Source organism: Oryx dammah, unplaced genomic scaffold, assembly GCF_014754425.2.
Source record: "Oryx dammah isolate SB20612 unplaced genomic scaffold, SCBI_Odam_1.1 HiC_scaffold_11, whole genome shotgun sequence".
Taxonomy (NCBI): Eukaryota; Metazoa; Chordata; class Mammalia; order Artiodactyla; family Bovidae; genus Oryx; species Oryx dammah.
Genome location: NW_024070195.1, coordinates 30,800,824 through 30,826,837, shown reverse-complemented (window position 1 = coordinate 30,826,837; position 26,014 = coordinate 30,800,824). Strand labels below are relative to the sequence as shown.

The 26,014-nt window shown below is 43.6% G+C and overlaps 1 protein-coding gene across 7 annotated transcripts in view; it reads right to left on the bottom strand.

Annotated features, from left to right (window-relative positions):
* Positions 1-332: 332 nt before the first annotated feature.
* ADGRF5 (adhesion G protein-coupled receptor F5) overlaps positions 333-26,014 on the bottom strand; it is a 113,269-nt gene continuing 87,587 nt past the window's right edge. For 4 of the 7 annotated variants that reach the window (XM_040249511.1, XM_040249513.1, XM_040249510.1 and 1 more), the window contains exons 10-22: positions 25,653-25,856; positions 21,836-22,006; positions 20,579-20,698; positions 20,218-20,427; positions 17,110-17,322; positions 14,752-14,904; positions 12,587-12,795; positions 11,571-11,750; positions 6,995-8,380; positions 5,564-5,605; positions 4,626-4,685; positions 3,703-3,787; positions 333-1,600 (exon numbers count right to left, since the gene is read on the bottom strand). In XM_040249511.1, the coding sequence (XP_040105445.1) occupies positions 1,521-1,600; positions 3,703-3,787; positions 4,626-4,685; positions 5,564-5,605; positions 6,995-8,380; positions 11,571-11,750; positions 12,587-12,795; positions 14,752-14,904; positions 17,110-17,322; positions 20,218-20,427; positions 20,579-20,698; positions 21,836-22,006; positions 25,653-25,856 (3,113 nt within the window). In that variant the 3' untranslated portion in view covers positions 333-1,520. Of the gene's footprint in view, positions 1,601-2,222; positions 2,290-3,702; positions 3,788-4,625; positions 4,686-5,563; positions 5,606-6,994; positions 8,381-11,570; positions 11,751-12,586; positions 12,796-14,751; positions 14,905-17,109; positions 17,323-20,217; positions 20,428-20,578; positions 20,699-21,835; positions 22,007-25,652; positions 25,857-26,014 lie in introns of all 7 variants that reach the window. The other 3 variants (XM_040249516.1, XM_040249517.1, XM_040249515.1) reach the window with 2 other exon arrangements.

The following is a 26,014-nucleotide window of genomic DNA, read 5'->3' as shown; positions in this document are numbered from 1 at the left end:
CCTCATGAAGACCACACTGCCCGTATTTTCAGAGAAGTCCCACATTTTTTATTTGATTTCATTATGGCCCTAGGATCAGACTTTGATTTGGAATATTTGGTTGCTGTAGCTACAGGACATGGTAAACTTTGCTATGGATAAAATTTTAATAAATATTTATATTTTTTATGAAATGCACACACACACACACAGGTGAAACACACACATACACATAGTTCACAAACAGTCTGCACCATCTGTTCATCAAGGTAAAGTGTCATTAGGAGCACAGACTGACCAGCTGTAGAGCTTTTTCCAGAAAATTTCTAAGTAGTTAGAATAAATACCAATTAGACAGTAGAAAACTCTGAATGTATATTGGTCTGGGAACTTAGGAACTGAAAGAATTAACACAGAGCTATACAGCACATCCAGGGCCTCTCAATCCACAGTAACTACAAAAATAATAATATACAACGCTGTAAGATCATTAAAATCTTTTCTAGCATGCACAGAAAAGTACCTGGTTAAAGCTGTTAAATATAATTCATGACAGTTGGGAGGGTCTGTTTTCAGTGCAATATATCACATTTGGAAATGAAGGGATAGACAAATATATATATTTTTGCTTACAAAAAGTGGAACAAACCAAAACCTAAGGTGTTCTGCTAAACTATTAATAATAAAAATGTAATCAGCAGGTGGTCAGCTGGGATCTAATAATCTAATCACACTTCCTCTGTCCATTCATTCCTCTTGGCTCCAACCTTGACACACAGTAACACATATGTATGTTTAGCATCAGGAGAGTTCTGTCTTCTGTGAAATTCTTGTAAATATCATCATTCACTTAAAAGCATCTTGACGATATAATTTCCTCCCTATTTTTTCATTGCCTTTTTTTTTTTTCTTTTTTGATCTCTCTTAGCTAAGAAAACACCAGGAAAATATTGAACTTTCTCCATGGCTAATTTTCAGTTTTCATTTTGGAGTCATTTTTAATTTTCAGTGTTGCATTATCTGATTAGTAAAAGTATTGGGTCATTAACATAGAAATCTTAACACGTGGTCCTTCTGTTATTCTCTATATTTTTTCCTTGTAGTTTCTTCCATCCCTCTCTTCTTTCTTTTTTCCTCTCTTCCATCCTTCCTTCCTAGAATTCACTGAAGAGTTTCCTAAGTCCTGGCCTTTTACTTATTATTTTAATCAAAGCTTATCTTTGGGCCCAGGGTGTGAAAAGGAAAAATGTCTCTGACATTCTATTTTACAATATAGACAGAGAAGGTGGCGTGAGTTTCAATTAAATACTATACACATTTGGTATCACACAAGAGACAGGGGTGGGGCAGCAACATAAATCCAACAATTTCCTTTGGTCTGTCTTTACAAAAGAAAGCCTCTTCCCTCATGAAAAAGTCTCTTCAGCATCTGCTCCCAGAGGCCTGTGGAAAAAACATGTTACCCATGGCTTGGAAAGGATCTCTTTTGCAGAGCACATCCGCTGTTTCCAAGAGGTCCCATGGGCTGGACTTTCCTGTCCTTAGTTGAGCAATGAATAAGCACTGGACGTGTTTTCCAGGGATGAACTGGTTGTTTCGGGGGTAGAAACATTGTATGTTCCTAAAAAACAGAACAGCGGCTCAGCTGAAGGTCACACTGCTTCGTGATCACTGGGGTGTGAATCTCTGCTGATCGCCCAGGGGGCGCTGTACTGCAGGAGCCGGGTAAGCCATGCCTGGAAACGAACCCGTGCCTGCCCCCCCCTCCCCAGACCCGGAAGTTCTGGAGAACAAACCAAGCTGTTCTCAAGCATGCGTGGCAGCCGATAAATCAAGCACTAACTACTTCACATCACACCAGCAGCCAGATTTCTACAGAGGACAGGGAGATCTTGACACGGGCAGCCCTCTGCATGCTGCCTCATGCAACAAACAGCCTGGGGGACATCCATATGAAGGAGCATCCCCGGTCCCCTTGGGTTGGTGTGACTTGGGGAAGCTCTCAGGAGGGGTCTGAGCCAGGGAAAGGGAGGAAAGTAAAGAAAAGAGGAGATTGCAGGGGAAGAAGAGGCAGGACCAGGAAAGCAGCCGGAGTCAGGGGATGACAACAGAAGTGCTGGGGGGCGGGGGGTGGTAGCAGGGAGCAACGGCACAGACTGGTGCCAGCGTGGGGGCGGGGCACAGAGCAGGGGAGAGTAGGGGCTGTGTGTTGGGCAGGGGAAGTGACACAGTGCCCACCCTACCATCAGATGGGCGGACTGCCACGGCTAACAGGGTTTCCATCATTGCCTGGGGGAGCCCTTGGGGCTGCTGACAACATAAACCAAAGTTACAGTGATTATGGAGACCTCGAATAGGCCACCGTGGATCAGCATGAATGACCCTGGAAGGCTGAGTGGCAGCGGCCCGGAGTCTCGGGTCCTAGGACCTCGGGATCTGGGCCCCAGCTCTTGATGTGACTGGTTCAGGAACAGGGAATACACTTCACTGGCCTTACATAGTGTGTAACTCAGATTCTGTGGAATCATTTCATAGAGTTTTCACTGTTCTCACTTTAATGCAAATGCTAAACACCATCCGGGGCTTCCCAGGGGGCGCTAGTGGTAAAGAACCTGCCCGCCAATGCAGGAGATGTAAGAGATGCTGGTTTGATCCCTGGATCAGGAAGATCCCCTGGGGGAGGAAATGGCAACCCACTCTGGTATTCTTGCCTGGAGAATCCCGTGGGCAGAGGAGCCTGGTGAGCTACAGTCCATGCAGTCCCAAAGAGTTGGACACGATGAAGCGACTTAGCATGCACAAACACGATCCAGGGACAATGCCCGCCAAGGGGAAATGTTCTAACATACCCCGGATCTCGGATGACTTCACAACAGATCCAACCAAAAGCGAAGGTCCTCCAGTTTCATGAGTAAAACATCAAGCTGAAGCCCCAAATGCCGAGCTCTCCTGAGCTTTAATAACTAATAGGCATTCCCCCAATTCACTCTTATCCAGAGAGCCACAGTCTGGAAGGCTTTTGACACATTTCATACATTTCTTCTTTTGAGAGATCTGTTCAGTTTGGAGGAGCTAGAAGGAATTCTAGTGCCTGTTTTCCCTGGCAGGAGGTGAGGAGTTGGGGTGACATGGGACAGGGCTTTCAGCTTGCCAGAACAGCCGAGACCCACTGCCCAAAGCCATTCACATCCTTCATCTTGTGTCTAAACGGAGAAAATGTTCATTGCACATGTCCCTAACAGAACAGCTAACTCGGGTGATCCCTCCTACGTATGCAAGGTTTTAAAAATGCCCATGTGTAAAACAAGAACGCGCCAAAAAAAGAAAAAAATAGAAATGAAACTCACAGCTTGGGATGCTATGGTAGGATCCTCTAATTATTTTCTTCTCTGTACCATAACCCAGAACTATGACCTACCTATTCTTATATAACATGAATAGAAGTTTGTGTTTGACCAGGATAGCAATTAACATACAGTTCCCATTTTTATGGTGGATATGGTTTTGATGTAGAGTTCTCTGCAGGATGAAGGCATTTGCCCTCTGTACCAACCTCCTGGTAGTTTGGGAAAATATAAGCAAGTGTTTAACCTCTGCCCCAAATAAGGTCATTGTGGGTCAAAGTTATGAAGTGGACAGTTGGACACTAGGGGTGAGCTGTCCCCCCCCCCAGGGCAAATACGTTTAGGTCAACCCAGGAGACATCTAGAGGACCCTACGTACCTGTTTTACCAAACAAATTGTTAAATCTTCTTGATATTGGAGAACTCATAGAAAATACAGGTGTAGATGAACCTATGGATGTTGACTAGAGAAGAAAAAAAGAATTACAAAGTAAACATGTTAGTCCAAGGTCCGGTTTGAATCTGTAAGATGATTTGTTTGCTGCCCTCTCGTGGTCATTGCCTGCATCTTTCATCTCACCTAAGGAGAGGGCGTGGATGAACCTGAATTTCTATTTCAGACAAATTAAGCGGGAAAGCCTACTGGTGGCTCAGACCATTAAGAATCTGCCTGCAATGCAGGAGGCCTGGCTTCAGTCCTTGGATCCGGAAGATCCCCTGGAGAAAGGAATGGCAACCCCCTCCAGTGTTCTTGCCTGGAGAATTCTATGGACAGAGGGGCCTGGAGGGCTTAAGTTCTTGGGTGCCAAAGAGCTGGACACGACTGAGTGAATACCACTTTCAATTTAAGCAGGAAAGCCACCTTTTGAAACACCGGAATCTCATCATAGGTATTAGGCAATTGACTTCCAAATACTTATTTTACTGTTTGATAAGGCTTATTATCTTCCAACATGTGAAAACAAAGTTATTTTCCAAGAAGAACCAGACAAAATTCATCATTATTCTTCAAATTGTGTTCTCAAGGCTCATAAATGGCCTTGAGTTTCCCCAGAAGATTGCTTCTCATTGAAATTTGGTCTTAACTTCCAATTGATACTATCTGTGCTATTGGCCCCAATAACCCCTATTTTAAGATGTGGGGACAGCATCTAAATGCTAGTTCATTGCCATGGTTTTGATTAAAAGGGAGAATCAGGTACAAAGCAAACACAGTGGAATAATCTATAATTATTACACTACACTACAATTGGTAGTGGAGAGAGAGGGGTTTTTCAAAGTCTCTACAAAGAAACTATTTACCTTTGAGTGCTGTGAAGACCATTTTGACCGTGAATACTTATTCAGCAAGGCTTCCTGCACCTGCAGAGTTTAAGAGAAGCCATTGTCAAATGCTGAAAAGGGTATGGAGAGAAAGGAAGCCTTCTATACTGTTGGTGGGAATGTAAATTGGTAATAGCCACTATGGGGACCAGTGTGGAGGTCCCTTAAAAAACTAAGAACAGAGCTACCATGTGACCCTGCAATCCCACTCCTGGGCATATACCCAGAGAGCGATATGGTCCAAAAGGATACATGCGAACCAATGTGCATTGTAGCACTGTTTACAATAGCCAGGACATGGAAGCAATCTAAATATCCATTGATATAGGAATGGATAAAGAAGATGTGGTACATATATACAATGGAATATTACTCAGCCATTAAAAATAATGAAATAATGCCATTTGAAACAACATGAATGGCCCTAGACGTTGTCATACTGAGTGAAGTAAGTCAGAGAAGCAGAAATATTGTGTGACATCTCTTATATGTGGAATCTAAAAGGAAATGATAAAATGAACTTATTCACAAAACAGAAACAGACTCACAGATTTAAAGAATGAATTTATGGTTGTCAGGAGGGGAGAGTAGGGGAAAGGGATAGTTAGGAAGTTTGGGGTCAACATGTATACACTGCTGTGTTTAAAATGAATAACGGACAAGGTCCTACTCTATAGCACAGGAAACTCTGCTCAATGTTATGTAGCAGCCTGGATGGGAGGGGAGTTTGGGGGGAGAATGGATACATGTGTATGTATGGCTGAGTCCCTTCACTGTTCACCTGAAATGATCACAACATTGTATCAGCTCTATTTCAATATAAAATGAAAAGGTTAAAAAAAAAGAGAGGCCATTGTCAAGCTAACATGTCATGGTTCGTTAGACTTTTCTAGGAGCACGACTGTCATGGTTCTTACCTTCTGATCCCAGAGGCATCCAAAGAGTAAAATGAATAATCCCTGGAAAAAATTAGAAAGAAGTGCATTTTAATCATATTGTTTACTAATCATATTTTTGTCTAGCAAAATAGAAACGATTGTTCACATAGCATAGGATTTGTAAGCTACTTCTTTCTACAGCTGCATTTATGGTCAAGTAGATGACAATGATGAGGCAGGTCCACACTAAGGGACTTTCAATGTTATAATGTTATAAAGATATTTTCAATTTCCCTGCTTCCACTGAACTGTAAGCTGGAGGTCCTGCTGGTTATGTTATTAAACATGCCTCTTATGTTGACAGTAGCCCTCATAGTTGTAATGGGAACATAGGGCATGAGGTAGAATAATCAGTCCCTCCTAGTCAAGACATCATTAGACGTGAGCCTTAGAGTTTGGAGTAGCAGGATTTGTGTGGTCTTGGCATGAGCATCTAGGATGATGTCTCAGCGTCACCTCCAGATGCCCTGCCTACTCACCAGCGCATGGGAGCCTAGGGTTACCATTCATCTATTGGTTGAATCACAATCAAGCATCTTCTCCTTGTGCTCCAAAGGCTTGTTGTCTGTACCTCTGCTAAAGCCCTCCTAACAATGTGACTCGCATTATAATTAGTTTTGCACTGCTGGAGAGCAAAGGGAATGTCTTTTTCATTTTCATACCATGAAAGTGAAGTTGCTCAGTCATATCCAACTCTTTGCGACCCCATGAACTGTAGCCTGCCAGGCTCCTCTGCCCATGGGATTGTCCCAGCAAGAATACTGGAGTGGGTTGCTATTTCCTTCTTTGGGGGATCTTCCCAACCCAGGTCTGCCACACTTCAGGCAGACTACCATCTAAGCCCCCAAGGAAGCCCATTCATATGATGAATGGAGCAGAATTCTTTCAGCCTTCAGCAAATGTTACCTGAGAACCTACTATGTGGTACCAAGCATTCACTTCATTTGTAAAGGTTACCCAACTTCTAGCCTGTTTCAAGGTCTTTGCTGGAACTAGGGATATACTGATAAGTAAGAGAGGTGCTTCCACCTCACCAAGGCAGAGCTCATTTAATGCTTGTGGAAATTAACTGGAGAGGCTGTTTGGTTTAATGGTGGTATTTGCGTTTAGGATATAATAGATGGCATCAAGATAACATTGGATAAATAGCAGAATCCAGTGTAGTGGAGGGACTTCCCTCCCATGTGCATCATCAAGGCAGTTAGCAGGGAGGCACATATGCAACTACGTTATAATGCAGGTGATAAGAGGTATGAGGTTCCATGGGAGCAGAGGAATGTGCCTTTTCTCTTTCACTGAGTTCTTTAGGGCCAGGGCCTCCTCTGAACTCAAACCCTTCCTCATTCCTCCCCTTATTTGTGTTTCTATCATTGCCGATCCTCGCTGAGAGCGCTGCCCTGCAGAGCATACCTGGAAGGCATTGAGGAGGGTAAACACAATGTGGAACACAGCGTTGCTCCCCTGGAACACGGTGGCCAGACCGAAACCCCAGGTGAGCCCCAGGAGCGGCGTGAGGACCCCAATGCTCTTGGTGACCTGGAACAGGCTGCTCTTCTCCTGCTTGCTCGGCTTGTCCCCGATGGAAGGCCTCAGGATCTTGGTGATGACTACAACCGTGATGGTCATGTTCACCACCACGATGATCAGGGCCGGGATGACGAAGGCCAGCAGGGCCTTGGTGTCCTCCCAGTTGAGCCAGCAGGCATTCTTCCTCATGTAGACCTCCCGGGGCTGGGTGGCCCCCACCGTGATGACTGAGATGACCAGAGGGCAGCCGTACCCCAGGGAAAAGGCGATCGTCCTCTGAATGGACTTGCTCGTGTCGTGCAGGATGAAAACCAGGCGGTAGAAGAGCATGAGGCCCAGGGTCAGCATCCAGAAGAAGACGCTGAGGTAGAAGAAGTGGATGAAGAAGGTGGCGGCCACACAGGCTGTCTCGTTGAGCGGGAAGCGATGGTCGTGGATGGCGGCGGCCACGATGAACCAGACGTCGGCCACCAGGAGGGAAGCAGTGATGTTGACGATACAGATGTGGCGCATGGTGGAGGTCCGGTTCTTGGTCACCGCTTTCCACACCACGGCCTCCACGACGAGGCAGGCCGCCAAGCTCAAGATGGAAAAGCACAGCCCAATGTAGGAGATGATGTCCAGCAGGATTTTCAGGAGCGAGTCGGGGTCTGGGGAGTCGGGGGACATGAGGATGGAGAAGGAGGTGAGGTGTTCACAGCTGCAGGACACACTGTCCTCAGTGACTTCTTTCACATAGCACCCACTGCCGTCCCATCCCCCGGTGTGGTTGGCGAGGTTGAAGTTCCAGAAGACACACTGAGGCATCCCGCCCAAAGGGTGGCTGTTTTTGAAAGTCATCAGAATCCTGAATGGTGTGGTGATGCTGCGGCTGACGGTGGTGGTCATCACCAAGCTGTTGGCAAAATTCTCTCCCAGAACATCCCGGTCGAGGATGGTTTTGAGAGTTGGGAAAGCCACGGTGACAACAAATGAATCTGGCTGCAGGTGCTCCAGCTGGCATCCATTGATGGTCACGTTGCCCCAGAGGTCAGAGTCTAAGAAAACAAAGCTCTGCCTGTACGATTGGGGGTGGCCAGGTTTTATGACCATGCTCTTCATCTGCACGTTAGGTTGGGAGATGGTGCTGTCTTCTGCCCGTAAAACTCGGGAAAATCTTTCCACTGAATCCAATAGCTGCGAGCTATAATTGGTTTTTTGCTGCTGTGACATCTTCCAGGTATTCAAGGCAGACTTGCCAAGGATGATATTGACCGTGGAGAGGACGTGCTGTAATTGACAAGGCATGAGATCAAACCAACTGAATGTTTTCAATCATAAAAGAGAGAGAGAAAAAAAAAAAACCAGAACATCTCCTTGGAAACTGGTTAAGTGGGTACATGCAGGCGTGCATGCTCATTTGCTAAGTCATGTCAGACTCTTTTGTAACCCCATGGACTGCAGGCCACCAGGCTCCTCTGTCCATGGGATTTCCCAGACAAGAGAACTGGAGTGGACTGCCATTTCCTCCTCCAGAGGATCTTTCTGACCTAGGAATGGAAACCGAGTCTCCAGTGTCTCCTGCGTTGGCAGGTGGATTCTTTACCACTGAGCCATCTGGGAAGCTCTAAGTGGGTACAGGGAAGAAGAAAAGAGAAGGGGAAAATACAGCATCACAGGCTGAGGGGACAACGATCCACCTTCTTATGGGAAAAATTAGCAGAGGATGGAACCCCCCCCCAACTTCAAGACTTTGTGAGATGTTTAGCAGTCGTGATGGTGAGAACCACCCATACAACCCACTAAGGTCAACTCAGCAGGCTGGCAGAGATATTTATTAATTGCTTTATGTTTTATTTTATTTTAAATCTCAAGCCGGTAAAGGCTTTTTGGGTGGGTGGTATTTCACCAGCAAGGGTGAGAGAGTCTCAGAAGACCGTCTCAAATGATGAGCATCAAATAAGACACGTGAGTGTTGTTAAAGGCACCTTTCTTTTTTGCTTGACATTTTGATTCTCTCTCCCATAAACTTGGAATTGTCATTTGTGGCTTATCTCCGTGGAGAGAAGTGGCTTCTCTCTGCCCTTCTTCGCCTGGTTCTGTTCTCTGAAATGATGAGCCCTGGAGTTAGTTGAACAGTGGCCTCCAAAATGACTTGTCCTAATTCCCAAACTCTGTGAATGTGACCTGATTTGGAGAAAGGGTCTTGGTAGATGTTATTAAGGATCTTGAGAGAAAAATTATCCTGGATTACCTGGGTAGGCCCTAAATCCAGTGACAAGTATCCTTAGAGAGACAGAAGAGGAGGAGATAAATGGAGAAAATGAGTCGTGTGAGGACAAAGTCGGAGGTTGGAATGAGGCAGCCACAAGTCACAGAATGCCTGAAGCTACTAGAAGCTGGGAAGCGAACGTGCTAGTCATTCAGTCTTGCCTGACTCTGTATAGCCCCATGGACTGTTGCCCAGCCGCTCCTCTGTCCATGGGATTCTCCAGACAAGAATACTGGAGTGTGTAGTCGTTCCCTTCTCCAGGGATCTTCCTGACCCAGGGACTGAACCTGGGTCTCCTGCCTTGGGCAGGCTGATTTTTTACCATCTGAGCCACCAGGAAAACCCACTAGAAGCTAGAAGAGGTGATCAAAGATTCTTCCCTAGAGCCTTCAGAGGAAACATGGTCTCCAGACACCTTGATTTCAGACTTCTAGCCTCAAGGAGTGTGAGAGAGGAAGTTTCTGTCATTGTAAGCCACCCACTTTATGGAAATTTGTTAGAACAACCCTCAGAGATCTGTAAAAGCTCCATAGACTCTTGTAACCCAAGCTGCTTGCCGGTTGCCTCTGGTTGGGTTTGTCCAGTGAGAAACATCAGCAGGAGGTGAGATGATGAGAGAAGAAAGAAGCTGAGATCTGTTTTTCCTGCATCCTCATTTCTACTGTCAGCATATTTTTGGTATAGATATATCCTTCCCATACTATAGCTCCTGCTCAGTGATCCCTCCTCCAAGGTTATGGGTGCACTATTTCCCTCCTTTTCCTGTTAATCCTCAAGGTAGTAAAGGTTTCTAAATGTTTCTGGTCTCTGGTTGCCTCACACTTTTAAAAAAATTCCTAGTTTTACCTCTGTAAGTATCCCTTTGCTAAAGTATCTTCATTTGAACTCTGGTGGATGAATTCTTTTCTCTTAGAACACTAATTGCTGGAAAAAAAGAAACCTTCTTACATTGTTGGTGGGAACGTAGATTGATATAGCCAGAGTGGAAAATCGTATGGAGGTTCCTTCAAAAACTAAAAATAGAACTATCATATGCTCCAGCAGTTCCACTCCTGGGCATATACCCAGACAAAACCATCATTCAAAAAGATAAATACACCTCAATGTTAATTGCAACACTATTTACAATAGCCAAGACACGGAAGCAACCTAAACGTCCATCAGCAGAGGAACGGGTAAAGATGTAGTACATATATACAATAAAAATATTACTCAGCCATAAAAAGGAATGTAATTGTGTCATTTGAAGAGGTGTGGATGGGACTCAGAGACTGTCACACAAAGTGAAGTAAGTCAGAAAGAGAAAAACAAATAGTGAACATTAATGCATATATGTGGAATACAGAAAAATGGTATAGATAATCTTATTTTCAAAGCAGAAGTAGAGACACAGATGTAGAGAACAAACATATGGATACCAAGGGGTAAAAGGAGAATGGGATGAACTGGGAGATTGAGATTGACATACCTACACTATTACATGTGAAATACTTGGCTAATTAGAACCTACCGCACAGCCCAGGGAGCTCGACTCAGTCCTCTGTGGTAACAGACGTGGGAAAAGTGAAAGTGGACGTCGTTCAGTCGTGTCGACTCTTTGTGACCCCATGGACTATACAGCCTATGGAATTCTCCAGGCCAGAATACTGGAGTGGGCAGCCTTTCCCTTCTCCAAGGGATCTTCCCAACCCAGGGATCGAACCCAGGTCTCCCACATTGCAGGTGGTTTCTTTCCCAGCTGAGCCACAAGGGAAGCCTCAGCTGAAGTGGGAAGGAAATCCAAAAAAGAGGGAGTATATGTATATGTATAGCTGATTTACTCTGCTGCACAGGAGAAATGAACGCAACACTGTAAAGCAGCTATACTCCAACTAAAAAAGAAAAAGAACACTGATCGCTTCAAAGGTCGTGTTTAGTGAGAGACTGTTGAGAATCCCACCTTGTACATATTCTGAAAACCTTTCATTCCTAGTTTTCTTAGAAAGCAGGTAAGAATTCATTCTCTTTTAATGAAGAAACTAATGAGATTTTTTTTAAAAATCATCTTAAGATCCCAAGATATACACGCACATGCTAAAAGCCAGAGCTGGCAAGGCACTGCTTAGGAAAAGAGAGAATCTGCAGTGGAGGTAAGTTATGTTTCTTGATCCCAAGTGCTGAGGGATGAAGAGATGAGAAGCCAGACTCCCATAAGACGAACAAACTCACCGTCATCATTTCTGAATTCACTTGGGTCGGAACTGTGGAGAACAGGTCCAGAATGTTAATAATAGCTCCCAGGGTCCCAGAAAACAAGTCGACTTCAAGTTTCGCTTGCTTTGTGCTAATGGAAAGATTCCCTAGGTAGGACGGGAGCTTCTCATCCTGGATGGGGCTCTTAACCAAAGCCTAAGAACAAAAAAGCCAACAAAATCAGACAAGACAAAAAATATATATATATTTGCAACTCATTTATTGTAACTCATGGAATTTGAGGACTCTTGAATTCTCAGCAACATAAGCATGAGAGGTGGAAGTATTTATTTTGATGAAATGAAACATATGTCCTCGCCACATGGCACTCACTTCTACTCTTACTAGGTAAGAGAGGTCAGCTAGCCCCTTCTAGGACTATAGATGACTTGTAAGGATAAAGGAAATCTCAGACCTATAAAAGCATAAAGCCCAATATTTTCCTTCCTATTGATGAACCTTGCTTTTTAAAAAATTAATTAATTTTTTTTTGGCTGTGCTGGGTCTTCGTTGCAGTGTGAAGGCTTAGTTGCCTTGTGGCATGTGGGATCTTAGTTCCCCTGAACAGGGATTGAACCTGTGTCCCCTGCATTGGAAGGAGGATTCTTAACCACCGAACCACCAGGGAGGTCCCTGAATTTTACTTTTTATTTTGGTTTCTTTCTGAAAAGATTAGAACTATTAGCTTGATTTAAAAATTCTTCAAAAGAGGGGATGACTTCACCAACATGACTTTTATCATTGAGCTAACGGAAACCAAGGTGAAGGCGCACAGCTGGCCCTAGGGCAGAACACACATTGTGTTGCCTCTCTATTGGTATTCAAGCAAAATATTAAGCATGTCTAGGGTTGCATTTTCTTCGGAAATAAACAAGTGGAGCTTTGAGAGCAACACAAAGCAGCTCAAAGTCCATTTTCCTAAGTGCTAAGAAATAGGCTCAGCTAAACACAGCTCCCCACCAAGAGCTCAGAGTCGAGGGTTTAAGGATCACCTTGGCCAGCTGGAGCAGAGCATTTATGGGAGCAGAGATGCAGTCATTTCTCTCGATCTGCCACTGGGAGCCCACGCATCTATAAGTTATCATCCCTCCAATAGGACTCTCACGGCTTCTGGTAATGTTCAAGAACTGGCAAAGCTTCTGGGTGACTTTCCCAGGCTCCCCAACACCTAGGATAGGATCCTGGCAAGTGATGCTCTCCCCTGCATTGGAAATGTGGACATAAAAGGCACAGTTGAAAAGAGGAGAAAAGATAGCTGAAACAGGACCAGGCTTAGGTGGCGTTTTGATATTTGAACTCATCTTCTTCACTTTCAGTGACCTTTTCCGAGTTTCCACACAGATCTGGTTCTAATTTGCACTGGCTTTTCCTCTAAGCCTCATTCCCACCTCTGATCTCCAGGAATTTTCTCTTTGCTGCCTGTAAAATCTAAGCCATGAAAATAACAAGAGCTTAATGTGTACTCATCCAGATAAAAGATATGCAGGTGACCATGAGTGTTAGGGACTCATGGGATCTTCACGCATGGGATTCTCAACTCTGATGCCTAAGAATCACCAGAGGAGCCTCGGAAATACCAATGTCCAGGCTCACTCCAGTCCAAGTAGATCAGAACCTCTCAGGCTGAAATTCAAGCTTCAACAGTTTTTAAAGCATCCTTGTGATTCCTGGGTGCAGCCAAGGATAAGAAGCACCATTTTAATCTAAAGCTATAATTAGCAGTAGGAATTCTAGGCACCCATGACCTGAATATTCTAGACAATATTTATAAGCATTTATTCCTTCTGGTTTCCCTTAAGGATGACTTGACTTTTCCTCTACCTAAGACCAGACTTCATTGGAAAATGGCATTTGTTGAGAATCTCCATCTCCAGGGAACTTGGACTCTCTGATGAGCAGAACCGCCTCCCCCTCATCTCTTAGCATTTATTGAGTTCTCAGCCACTGTAGAAAAATCTTAAAATACCTAAGTAATTTTCTATTGGGAAAAGGCTGAGGAATCAGACTTTGCAAGAAGAATAAAGAGGAGAACAAAGGTAAGAATAAAACATGATGGCAGCTGGGCTAAGATGGGAGGACAGAGGAGAAGTGACCTTGGCTGCCCTCTGGAAAAGGTGTGCTTGGTGGGATCAAGGGATGGTGACTCAGAGACACAGGGAGCTCTTCATTGCTTCCTACTCTGGTGTCTGGGCCTCAGATACCAACACCTATGAGAAGGACCAAAAATCCCTCAATAAAGTCAAACAGGCTTGGTACCAGAACCATAGATCCTTCAGACATCATGGGGTCTTTTATAGAGACGATTTCTAGGTGCAGGGGATTGCTTACAATGCAGGCCCAGGAGTATCTTTTTACCTTGAAAAATAGTATATGACGTGGTATTGGCTCAGTGATGACAAAGGATGGGAAAGCCAGTTTCTGTTGTTTTATTATTTTTAAGATATTTTGAAGTGGAACATTTTTTGAAGTCTTTATTAAATTTGTTATGGTATTGATTCTGTCTCATATTTTGGTTTTTTGATCCCAAAGCTTGTGGGATCCTAGCTTCCCAACCAGGGATGGAACCCATACCCCCTGCATTGGAAGGTAAAGTCTTACCCATTGGACTGCCAGGCAAGTCCCTCTGATTCTTTTTCTGTAGCTCTGGGAAACAGTGCTGATGGGGGCATATAGTAGACAAGATATCTGAACTTTGCTGAAAGTCTAGAACTTTGCTGAAAGTCTTTAACTTTGCTGAAAGTTCAAAGTGGCCTCAGCCCCACACAAACACCATCCACTCTTAACTAGTGAGGGCAGAGCTTCAACTCTCAGAATCAATGGGTATATGGCTTTATCTGCCGAGCTTTCTTAATCAATTTCTTCCCACCTAATCACTACCAGAGTTAATCAGATAGCCTCTTCTAGCCACCCACAACTGTCTCTAGAGCAGAACTTACCACATTATATATGATAACATTTTAAAATCACATGTATCTCTCTCCTAGATGTGAGGCCAAGAAATATAGCTTATTTCTTTTCAATCCCCCATGCTTAGCTCAAGTCTTGCCACATGAAAGAGATTAACATACATTTATTGATGGATGAATGAGGGAGTGAATCAATAAATGAATCTCTGCTCATGACTGTAACATTTTAAAATAATTAAAAGCACTCTCACCAGGAACCAGGTTAAGCTTCATAGATGGGCTCTGGACTGAATTATTAGCGGCATTGGTAAAGTGACAAAACACATCCACATTTTCTGGACAGGAGACTGAGTCTGCCGTGAAATGGTGTTTGTAGCACACTTGCTTTTCATCAACTTCTTTTACTAAAATGAAATCAAAGAATGAAGTCACAACATAAGTATTCAAAGCACGGATTTTGTTAAAATCATCCAATGTGGATAAACTTGTTCCAACTCTTTTCAAGATTATGTGCCACATTCATCTTTTATGTGGTTCTCAAAATGTCACTTGCCTAGAAGTAACTAAGCCTGCACTGGCATGCGTGCTGGCCAAAACCTTACCTCCACCATCCACGGCTCCAAGTCTATGCCCGCCCAGTTTCGGACCATCAGAATGCTTTCTCAGCATCCTTCTATCTACGAAACCCCATCATGCTCTGCACATTTATCCTATCCTGCTTTCATTGCATTTGTTTAGAGGTCACCAAAGGAGAAGCCTGGAGAAGGAATTGGCTACCCACTCCAGTATTCTGGCCTGGAAAGTTTCACAGACTGCATAGTCCATGGGGTCACACAGAGTCAGACAGGACTGAGCAACTTTCACACTTCACTAAAGGAGAAGAGGGTGTCAGAGGATGAGATGGCTGGCTGCACAGCGTCACCGATGCAATGAGTATGAACTTGGGCAGATTCCAGGAGATGGTGAGGGACAAGGAGGCCTGGCATGCTGCAGCGTATGTGATCACAAAGAGTCGGCCACAACTGGGTGGCTGAACAACAACTCCTACCAGACCCTAAGGTTTTAGAGAGTAGGTACCTGGTCGTATTTATCTTTGCATCCCTAGTGCCTAGCTCAGTATGTGGCACACAGAAAATACTGAACGCATGCGTGTTTACCACAGAATGTTGAAATGCTTAAATATTTCAGTACCCAGATTGATTTCACATCCTCTGCCAGGCATCCTTCTCTACACTGTCTATCCCCACCTTTCCGAACTTCCATTGTTCTTTTGATCTGTTAATGCTCATTTTGGGGTATCTAATATTCTACATATTGCCTTTTATGACATATGCTCTTCTAGATATTAATCTGCATGCCCCACTTCTTTGATCTCCTTTTCATTTCCTCCTGTATTCATTGGGTTCTGTATTAAGCAGGAGGTCCCCAAGAACCGTTCTTGAAAGTATGAATGAGCTCCTAAATCCCTGGTGATGGTGTCAGAGAGTTAAGATTTGGGGTTGTGAAGTCATATTTGGTTGACCTTTATCTGAATGAATCCTGAGGGATCCGGGTGGAAGGTACATTCTACCAGACAGAACTTGAATTTTTTTGGGGGGGGAGTCAGGTACCATTGAGCGCTACCAATGGACCCTCTTAAGTTAATTATTCCTCAGCTTGGAGTTCCTGGACCACATTGGTAGTATAAATTCAAGCCCCAAACCTGGGCAAGACAGTCATAATCCTTAGATGAAATTTTTGCCTTTTATCAGCAATGAGGCCAAGCTCTTAACTCTGGCAGATGAATTTTTTTTTTTTCCCCTAGATTCTTCTTCTTTTATTAAGCACGTCATCTTCTGAGGGCCCTGATGTTGTGCTGGTGGGTGGGGTGGCTTAGTTACTGCCTTGGGATCAAGGCCTTCTCTCTCATACATTTCAGAGCTTTCAAATTCAAATTCAAGATTCTGGGTTTCTGATTTTGGCAAATGCCTTCAGGGCATCCCATCATTAGCAAAAACATTTCCTCTAATTCTTTTTGATCATTTCTTTTACTCTTTGGGCTGCTCAACTGTGCATTTACAGGACTTCTGTGGTACTTTGATTGCATGCTAACTCCTGCAGAGAGGGAGGGACGATCAGAATATCTAGTCTACTATATGGAAGGCTCGTGACAGTAACTCAATATGGTCTTCAACAGCCATCACTAAAAACAATGGGCTCCACTCTCACAGACTCTCAAGATTTTGTCACAAACCACTTGCAGATGGTAAAGAATCTGCCTACAATGCAGGAGACCCAGGTTTGATCCCTGGGTCAGGAAGATCTCTTGGAGAAGAGAATGGGTACCCACTCCAGTATTCTTGTCTGGAGAATTATATGGAGAATTATATGGTGGGCTACAATCCATGGGATCTCAAAGAGTCAGACGTGACTGAGCAATTAACACTTTCACTTTTCAACGAGCCACTGGCCACATAGCAAAATAGAAGGCAGTAAAGCCTCATGGACTCCTCTGTTATATACTGTCTGATGGAATCCTTACATCTCTTTACCCCTACTTTAAGAGTAAATATGTAGACTCCATGTACATGGAATCTTATGTCCTAACAATTCAGCAGTGGGCATCTTACCAGCAGGAAAGGACGAGGAACCCACTTGAAAAATGACCTTGTAGTCTGAATCTTCCTCAATGCAGCATCTGATGTGACGGGAGCTTCGGCATGGAATTGCAGCTTCCACAGGATCAACCATGATGTTGGACTCTAGAGGCAGCGGGTACACAATGACATCTTTGGCCATGACCCTGTACAAATTCTTGTATCGAAATACGCAGTGATAGGTTCCTGAGTGGAAGGAAGCCAAGATGAGATGGAACAAAAGTCATCGCTCCAGAAAGGCATTAGCTGAACCTCAAAAACATCATGCTGAGTGACAGAAGCCAGACGCAAAAGGCCACATATCGTATGATCCCAGTTCTATGAAACGTCTACAGTAAACAAATATACAGGAACAGAAAATAGAGTAGTGGTTGCCTAGGGCTGGGGGTTTGGGAGAAAATGAGGTAACTTGTAAAGCATATGGAATTTCTCTTGGTGGGGGTGGAGAGTGATGAAAATGTTCTCAAATTGACTACGGTGGTTTGCACAACACCAGTGTACTAAAAGCCACTGAACTGTATCCTTTGAATGAATCAATTCTATAGTGCATGAATTTTATTTAATAAAGCTGTTGCAAAATTAAAACACACACACACAAAATAAAACAGGAAGGCATTGGCTGAAAAAGTTAAGAAGATGATTGGGTTTCCTTGTCAAGCTAGGACAAGCGCACAGTGACCCCTCCCTGGCCCTAGATGAGAAAACGCTCCATTGAGTCCCCTCCTGGGCTCTCTATGCATTTGAACCCATCCTCGTGGAAATATTCACTTACTTTTGAATACAATGTAGTGGCTTATCCAGAGTCAAACAGCCTGTTGGAGTGGGATCGAGTTTCATATAAGGTTCCCAAGACCTCCTCCAAGGCTCTTTCTTTAACCAGGAGGGAAAAAATGAGAATTTTGATGTGTGCTGGGCTGGGGAGTTCTTTGAAGAAAGTTGTCAGTGAGATGGAGCTGGAGCCTTGGGGTCTTGTGACACCCATCTGTAAGGGAGTACATGCCTCTGGTTCTGGCACATCATGGCACCACTAAGGAGAGCAGAGGAAAGGGGGAAGGAGGAGGAAGTGGATGGTGAACTCTTGGGAGAGCTTGACCTGTAGACTCTGGGATTACATGTCTGACGCTTATCTAGAAAAGTCTGAAGATGAGAATGGGCCGACTCAACTTTGCAGGAGTGAAAAGAGAAGGCTGCAGCAGGTGTTGCCTGCACGCCCAGTGCTTGGTGAAGCAGAGTGGACTGTGGACAGGGCTTGGGTTGACCTTCATGAAAGCCACCTTTCCCACTGGACTTCACAGCAGAGCCCATCAGGGGATGAGCCGCTGCTGGGTCAGCTGCTGTGGGGACAGCTGGAAGTTTATAACAGCATCTACAGTTAAGTAGGACCTTTCAATGTTGCTGACATCCCTTCTCTTTGCCCTAACTTTGGGGGAGTCAGAGCAGCTGCTGGGCAGAGAAAAAACAAGTAGAAAAAGACCAGAGAGAAAATGCCTTCTGATTCCCATTAGGAGGGAGGGAACTTGACATTGAATGGAAAAATGTAGTCAATTTTGATGAGAACAGGTGATTTTTAGAACCTGAGTGGGACTGTTTAACAGCTCAATATTGTCTGATAGTCAGAAAGGGCTATTGGGCAGAGCAAGTATGAGCTCAGCATAGGAGAAATGGGAATATTTCCCATTCCTGATGGTATCCACCAAGTCCAGCCAGACAAGAAGCAGTTATTTCTACAGTGTTGCCTAAGTCTTCCTTATAGGAAAAAATCAAGACGACCTGGAACTCACAGGATCTGGACTGATTAAGCCTATAATCCATGAAAAGCTTTAGAACAAAGCAGTTAATAGTTGGCCTCTGGGGACTTGCCTAGTGGTCCAGTGTTTAAGACATCATGCTTAGTTCAATCCCTGGTCTGGGAACTAAGATCCCACAAGTGCAGTACCCCCCACCAAAAAAAAATTTTTTTTGGCCTCGAGCCAGTCACCTTGTCCCTTTGGCTCTACCATTCAGCAGATGCATACATAACCTCAGGCAGTTTCTTACCCTCTCTGGGCCCCAGTGTCCTCATCTGTGACATGGAGATGATAATGACACTCTCCTCTAGGTTTATTGTTTTAAATTAATTCATGTAGTTAAATACTTAGCACAGCGTCTACCACACAGCAGAAGCTCAAGAAACGTCAGTTATTCTCGAAGAGATCCTATCAAATTTCTTTTCCTTTCAAAAATTTGCATTTTCTCTCAACTTAAACATTATCTAGGGATATGTAGAAAACAAAAACGTTTTTCTTTCCTCTTTTGGAACCAGGCAAATAAAACCTTTAGGAAGAATTTTTATACCTCAGTTGGATGAAACAAGAATCTGGTAAAAATACTTTAAAAAACAATCCTTTTAGGAATTTGGAATTACATGCATACCACTAATGCATAAAATAGATGAATAACAAGGACCTACAGTATGGCACAGGGAACTATATGCAAAACTTATAATAACCTATAATGGGAAAGGACCTAAAAAAGAACATATATATGCGTATATATATAACTGAATCACTTCATATAAAAAACTGAATCACATACATATATAAAAACTGAATTGCTTTATATTTAAAACTGAATCACATGTATAGGTGATTATATGTGATTACATGGGGATTATATATATCACATATACAGGATATCTTCATATATGTGTGTGTAAATATATATATATATATATATAACAGAATCACTTTGAAACTAAATACAACATTGTAAATTAACTATAGTTAAATTAAAACAAAAAATCTTCTTAATGGCAAAGCACAGGCTCTAGAATCAGAGACCAATTTTAATTCTTCCTCTACAACTTAAGTTGTGGAAACTTAGGCACATTTATTATCCTCGCTGAACCTTACTTTCCGCATCTGTAAAATGGGAATAGTGACATCTTCCCCCAAAGGGCTGTTGCCTTGAGTGATGACGTATGGCATGTAGAGTGGCGGGCACAGGCATGGCTCGGGCCAGGCCCTTCATGGATGGTAATGATTCCAGTGTATTTCTAGGGGTCCCAGAACCAGGGTGCAGGGTATCTGGGCTTTCACTCACCATTCCACTCCCTGGTTGAGGTCTTCACTGTTAGCACCGACTCTGCTCTGTCAGAATACCTCCTCGTGGTATAAAACCTTTTGTATATTTTAGCTCCAGCAGAAGTGTTCCAGTACATCTCATCATAGTTACTCATATCACTGACGCACTTTATAAAAAAGCTTTGTCCCTCAGAAACAGAAATTAGGTCCGGGGTTATGTTTAGCTTGGCTAAAAGAATGCAAATAAAACAGACAAAAGAAAACCAACAACAAGTATAAGGTTTAGTCTTTCTGGTGACGTCCACATAGAGTGAAATTTCACATGGAGACAGAAAGCATGAGCGATCCTGACTCTACTGGGGTCAACGCGGCATTGGTACCTTGCTGCTCCGGGGCTTTACTTGTTTCTAGGCTGTTCTTGGTGGTGCTCTGAACTGTACTCATTTCCATCACAAGCCTTTGGGATTCGCGCACTTCCCCTTTGTGGCTGGAATTATCTCCTAATGATCAGCAGGGCAAAAGGTTGCAAACTTAAGAGTGTTGACTTAACCCAAACTCCCCTCCAACCTCTTCCAGGTACCTCAAGGGAGACTTAATGGTTCAGTTCCTATGACTGTATCATTTTCTACTCTTTTGAAATAACTTAAAATGCCATAGTTATTTTCATTTATCTCTTTTGTATCTCTTCTCCATAAAAATGTGAGCTCCTTAAGAGCAGGACCCTCTCATGTGTGTCCTCGTTCACACCGTCAGCATCAGCACTGGGTCCAGTACCCAGTTGGTGCTTACCAAGCAGATGAGTCGTTTCTAGAATGACTTGTGAAGCAGAGGGATCACAGCAGTTACACTGCCCAAATAATTATATCTGGACTGAGAAGCAGAGACACCCAAATTGTTCAGAAGTGGGGACTGATGATTTATCTAAATTGTTTTTGTATGATGGGCGCAAAAACATGTTTGCCTGCCCAATTTTTGCAGAGAATGCAGCAGAAAGTTTTAAGTGTCTGATATAGGGGTGAAGTTAGAATGCTTTAAGATATAAGCAGTAGAAATGATACTTTTAAGAGTCCTAGAATTATTTGAAACATTAAAAACAAACAAACACTTGTTACAACTGTAAGATAACCAGGAAATACCAGACTCCTAAAGCTTTCTGCTGCATTCTCTCTGAAGAAGATAAAACGGGAGAGCAAAGGGGGGAATAAAGGATGGTGGGGAGTGAGCAAAGCTATTGCAATTCAAGGGAGAGAGAATGGGATTATGGGAGAAAAAGTAGGAGATAAACGGCATTATTCTTGTGAAGTGAAAGTTGCTCAGTCGTGTCTGACTCTTAGACCATGGGATTCCTTCCTTATTCAGTGACTAATCTGAGTGTAAAACCTACTTCAGCTTTTTGCCTTCTCAGTACAATGTAGGCGGTTCCTTCCCTGCAACCACTGCTTCCTACTCTTACCCTTCCTTGTAAGGAATTCATGTGAATTTAAACAGCAGAGATGCAAACCCCTTGTGTGATTTACCCCAGCCACCCTCTCACAACCAGGGAAGGTCCAGCTTCACTGCTCGTGGATGCTCCCAGTTCATTGGCAGCCCCTGGTTTGAGGGGGCAAGCCCAAAAATACTAGTGAAAGAGTCCTTACCTACAGAGATGAATGTCACTTCTATGTCCTCTCTGCCTCTGGCTCCGTGGGCACTGATGAACTCACACGTGTAGACCACTGTCGTTCCAGACGACCCGCTCGGACACTGAGTCCCATTGGCCATGAGGGTGTATCTGCCGCAGCCACTGTCTGTGTCTATTTCAGCATTTCCTGCCACGACATAAGAGGTTCTCTTACTGTCACAGTTATCTGACTCTCTGATTTGGTAGCAAAGAAGCCAAATCGGGGGCTTCCCTGGTGGCTCAGTGGTAAAGAATCTGCCTGCCAATACAGGAGACATGGGTTTGATCCCTGATCTTGGAAGATCCCACATGCCGCAAAGCAACTAAGCCCGTGCACCACAACTATTGAGCCTGTGCTCTAGACCCTGGGAGTCACAAGTAGTGAGACCATATGCCACAGGTAAGGAGGCCCAAGGACCCTAGAGCTTGTGCTCTGCATCAAGAGAAACCACTGCAATGAGAAGCTTTCACATCGCAGCTGCTGCTGCTGCTCAGTCACTTCAGTTGTGTCCGACTCTGTGCGACCCCGTAGAGGGCAGCTCCCCCATCCCTGGGATTCTCCAGGCAAGAACACTGGAGTGGGTTGCCATTTCCTTCTCCAATGCATGAAAATGAAAATCAAAAGTGAAGTCGCTCAGTCGTGCCCGACTCTTAGCGACCCCATGGACTGCAGCCTACCAGGCTCCTCCATCCATGGGATTCTCCAGGCAAGAGTACTGGAGTGGGGTGCTTCAAACACTGACAATCTTCCAAAAATTAAAGAAAAGAAAATACCCTTCTGATGAACTCTAACATAAATGCATCTTTTCCAGCCTTAGCTGGAGGATCAATGATATTTAAAATATTCTGATTCAAATTTCTTCCCAGTCTCCCAAATGGTGATTCAGAACACCAAACTGATTTCCCACCTTGGGTATATTATTAATACCTCCTGGTTCATAGGTACAAATGTCCATTCATCTCCAAGGCTCCACTCATTTTTGGAAACCCTACTTCCTCCACTTCCTTCAGGACCTCTCACTCCATCCCTCTCCCTTGGCGGCAGAACTATGGAAGGTACTAAATGCAGCCTGTAAGTTGGCACTCTGTTTTCCAGGGTAGAGGTGGTAGGCAGTTACAAGTTTGTTGCTCAAGATTAAATAATATCCAGTGAAGAATTCCCAGGACATTGAGGATAAGTGAAGGCATGGTTTTCAAAGCTATCATCATTATCAGAAAGCAGTTATTGTGGCAGATTCAATGTATTCAACTCTGTTTTAAATGTTGACATTTATTATCTCTTTTCTCTTCTTTCAAAAGTCTCACAAAATGGGTACCATTCTCTCTATTTAAAAGATGAAAATCTGGGAGCTCCTTAGTGATCTACTGATTAGGATTTGGCACTTTCGCTGTCCCTGGCGAGTTCAATCTTTAAGATTCCACAAGCCCTGAAATACCCAAAAACCCCAGAAAGCCCAACCTATTTGAAAAAGACCACCTTCATTTCTTGAAAATTAGAAATTCTGACACTATGGATTACTTCCTTTCCATCTTATCCCTTGCCAGAAGTGTTTTGAAAACCCAGTGCAACCATTTCTGAGATGAGGCGATGCGTTCAGTTCCAACACATTGGGGTGAATTATTTAGCTAGATTGCTTTCTCCTGATCTAGAAAAATGGCTGCTAAGATAACTTGTGGAATTTGGAGAAAGATGGCCCCAGCGAGGGGAGGGCAAACGAGAAGGAAAGAGGACAGGTGTCTAGAGAAAGCAGAGGTTAAATTCATCAGAAAACCCCCTGTAAGGGTCACCATGCGGCCAGCCCCAGCTGGGTGGCAGGAAATCCATTGTTCTGTTGTTGGTTGCGCCTGGCCGGGGCATTAAGAATGTCTGTAGCAGGGACGGCCACAGAGAGGTCCCTGAGCATCTGTACCGTAGACTTCCTGGTTCCTTTGCCAGAGGGTGAGGCTTTTCACCACTCACAATTAAAAGCACCTAAGTCAGTATCACGGGAACTGTGCAAGGTCTCTCTCCCATCTGGCAGTTCCTTCAGGATGCCTACGCCTCCTCTTCCTTAAGAATCAAGGAAGTGGCTAAATGGACCATATGTCAATTTGTTCAACAGTTACCAGATGCCTTTACCATTCTGCGGAGTACTTTAAGGTGGAAACAAATGTGCTTTGCAAACTAGATGTGCTCAGAAAATGTTACTTCTCAATTGATCCTTATTTTATTTATGATTTAATACTGTCCAATAGGGAAGGTTTTATAAAAGTTCCACCACACTGATGGATTTCATGGCTAAAGCTACAGTTGCTTTAATGATTTTTTTTTTTTTTTGACTTGAAAGATGAGCACATAATACTGTCATTTCTTAAGAGAAGAATTGCCTATGTGAGATTTCTAGCCAGAGAACAGTCTTCTGTTTCACAGTACAATTTCTGCTGGATCAGCTCATGCCAAGGCTGACTCACCAGGCATGTGTGATATAGTTTGGCCAAGACAAAGACTGTGAAGCAAGGTGAATTATTTTCTTTTTCTATTGTGACATCCTCAGATAAGTCATTGAATTTGAACCTCAATTTCCTTATTTGAAAATGGAAGGCAAAAAAAATGCCTGCTTCAAACTTGTGGTCAAATTTAAATGTGATTAAAGTGATAACAATATGTGCATACTTATAAATGGTTCATACTGTACAGCAGAATCTAACACAATATTGTAAAGCAATTATTGTCCAATTAAAATAAATAAAAATTTTTTCAAGTGATAACATGTTTTTAAAAAATTGATCATAAATCATTACACAAAAAAGAGCACTATTGCTATTTTAATTTTTTCTACTTATTATTATTTATTAAAGCATCTGCCTCCAATGCCGGAGACCTGGGTTTGATCCCTGGGTGGGGAAGATCCCTGGAGAAGGAAATGGTAACCCACTCCAGTTTTCTTGCCTGGAGAATCCCATGGATGGAGAAGCCTGGTAGGCTACAGTCCATGGGGTCACAAAGAGTCGGACACGACTGAGCGACTTCACTTTCACTTTTCACTTATTATTATTCATCAGTACAAACTGAAAGGTGGGGAATTTCAAGCGTGATCTCAGATAACCAACAGGATCAGAAATTGACATTGGTTGAGAGACAAACAGGTTGATAGATAAAGATATAGAACCAAAGACACAGAGTCAGATAATAAGTGGGAAGGACAGACACCCGGAGGAGAGACTCAGGAATTCTACTCTCCAAGTCAGACTTCAAAGCAAAACCCATGACTTCATCTTTGTCTCTTTGCTGAAGAGGGAAAGGAAAGGGAAGTGGGGACAAGATTTTCTGGAGGGGTGATGCCATAAACCTATGTCATCCCATCACTCCGTCTTGAATCTTCTCTGCCAGAATCTTGTTTACAACCCAGGCATGACACTTATGGATTTCCCCAATGGCTCAGCAGGTAAAGAATCCTCTTGCAATTCAAGGAGCCACAGGAGACTCGGGTTCAATCCCTGGACTGGGAAGATCTGTTAGAGGAGAAAATGGCAACCTACTCCAGTATTCCTGCTGGGCTACAGTGCGTGGGGTCACAAGGAGTTGGCCATGCCTGAGCACAGAGCACGCGAGACACTTATATGTACATATTTTGGGAATTTCGTTCTAGCAAGGCTTAGCTGGAGCTGGCCTCAAAGCTAGTACTTCTTCCACAGTCTGAGGTCTAGAAAAAAACCCAGCTACCTGACATTTGCTGTTTTACCCACCGCATCTCCACTTTTACTTGGCCAAAAGGCAAAAACCCTATTTGCAAAAGGGTTTCTAACAGGCTTACCTGGAATGCTTATACTCCCTTCCTGCTTCCATTCAATTTGACTCCAATTCACATTCACCTCACTGCAGCAGTTCAAAGACACAGGATTGTTGTCACACATCACCTCCACAGCTTCACTTGCCAGTATCTGGATGGGTATAACTTCTAATTTTCTTCTGGATGCATATTCAAAAATATCTAATGTCAGTTTGCAAATGTATTCACCTGTAGCGAATACACAAAAAGACATGGATTATTACTATTACACATGTTTAGTTCCCTAGAAGAAGGATTGCCTCATCTCATGTATCATGGTGGTACTTCATGAAACATCATTTTCAAAAGCATATGAGACTTCTTGTAAGCAACCCTAAAGGAATATT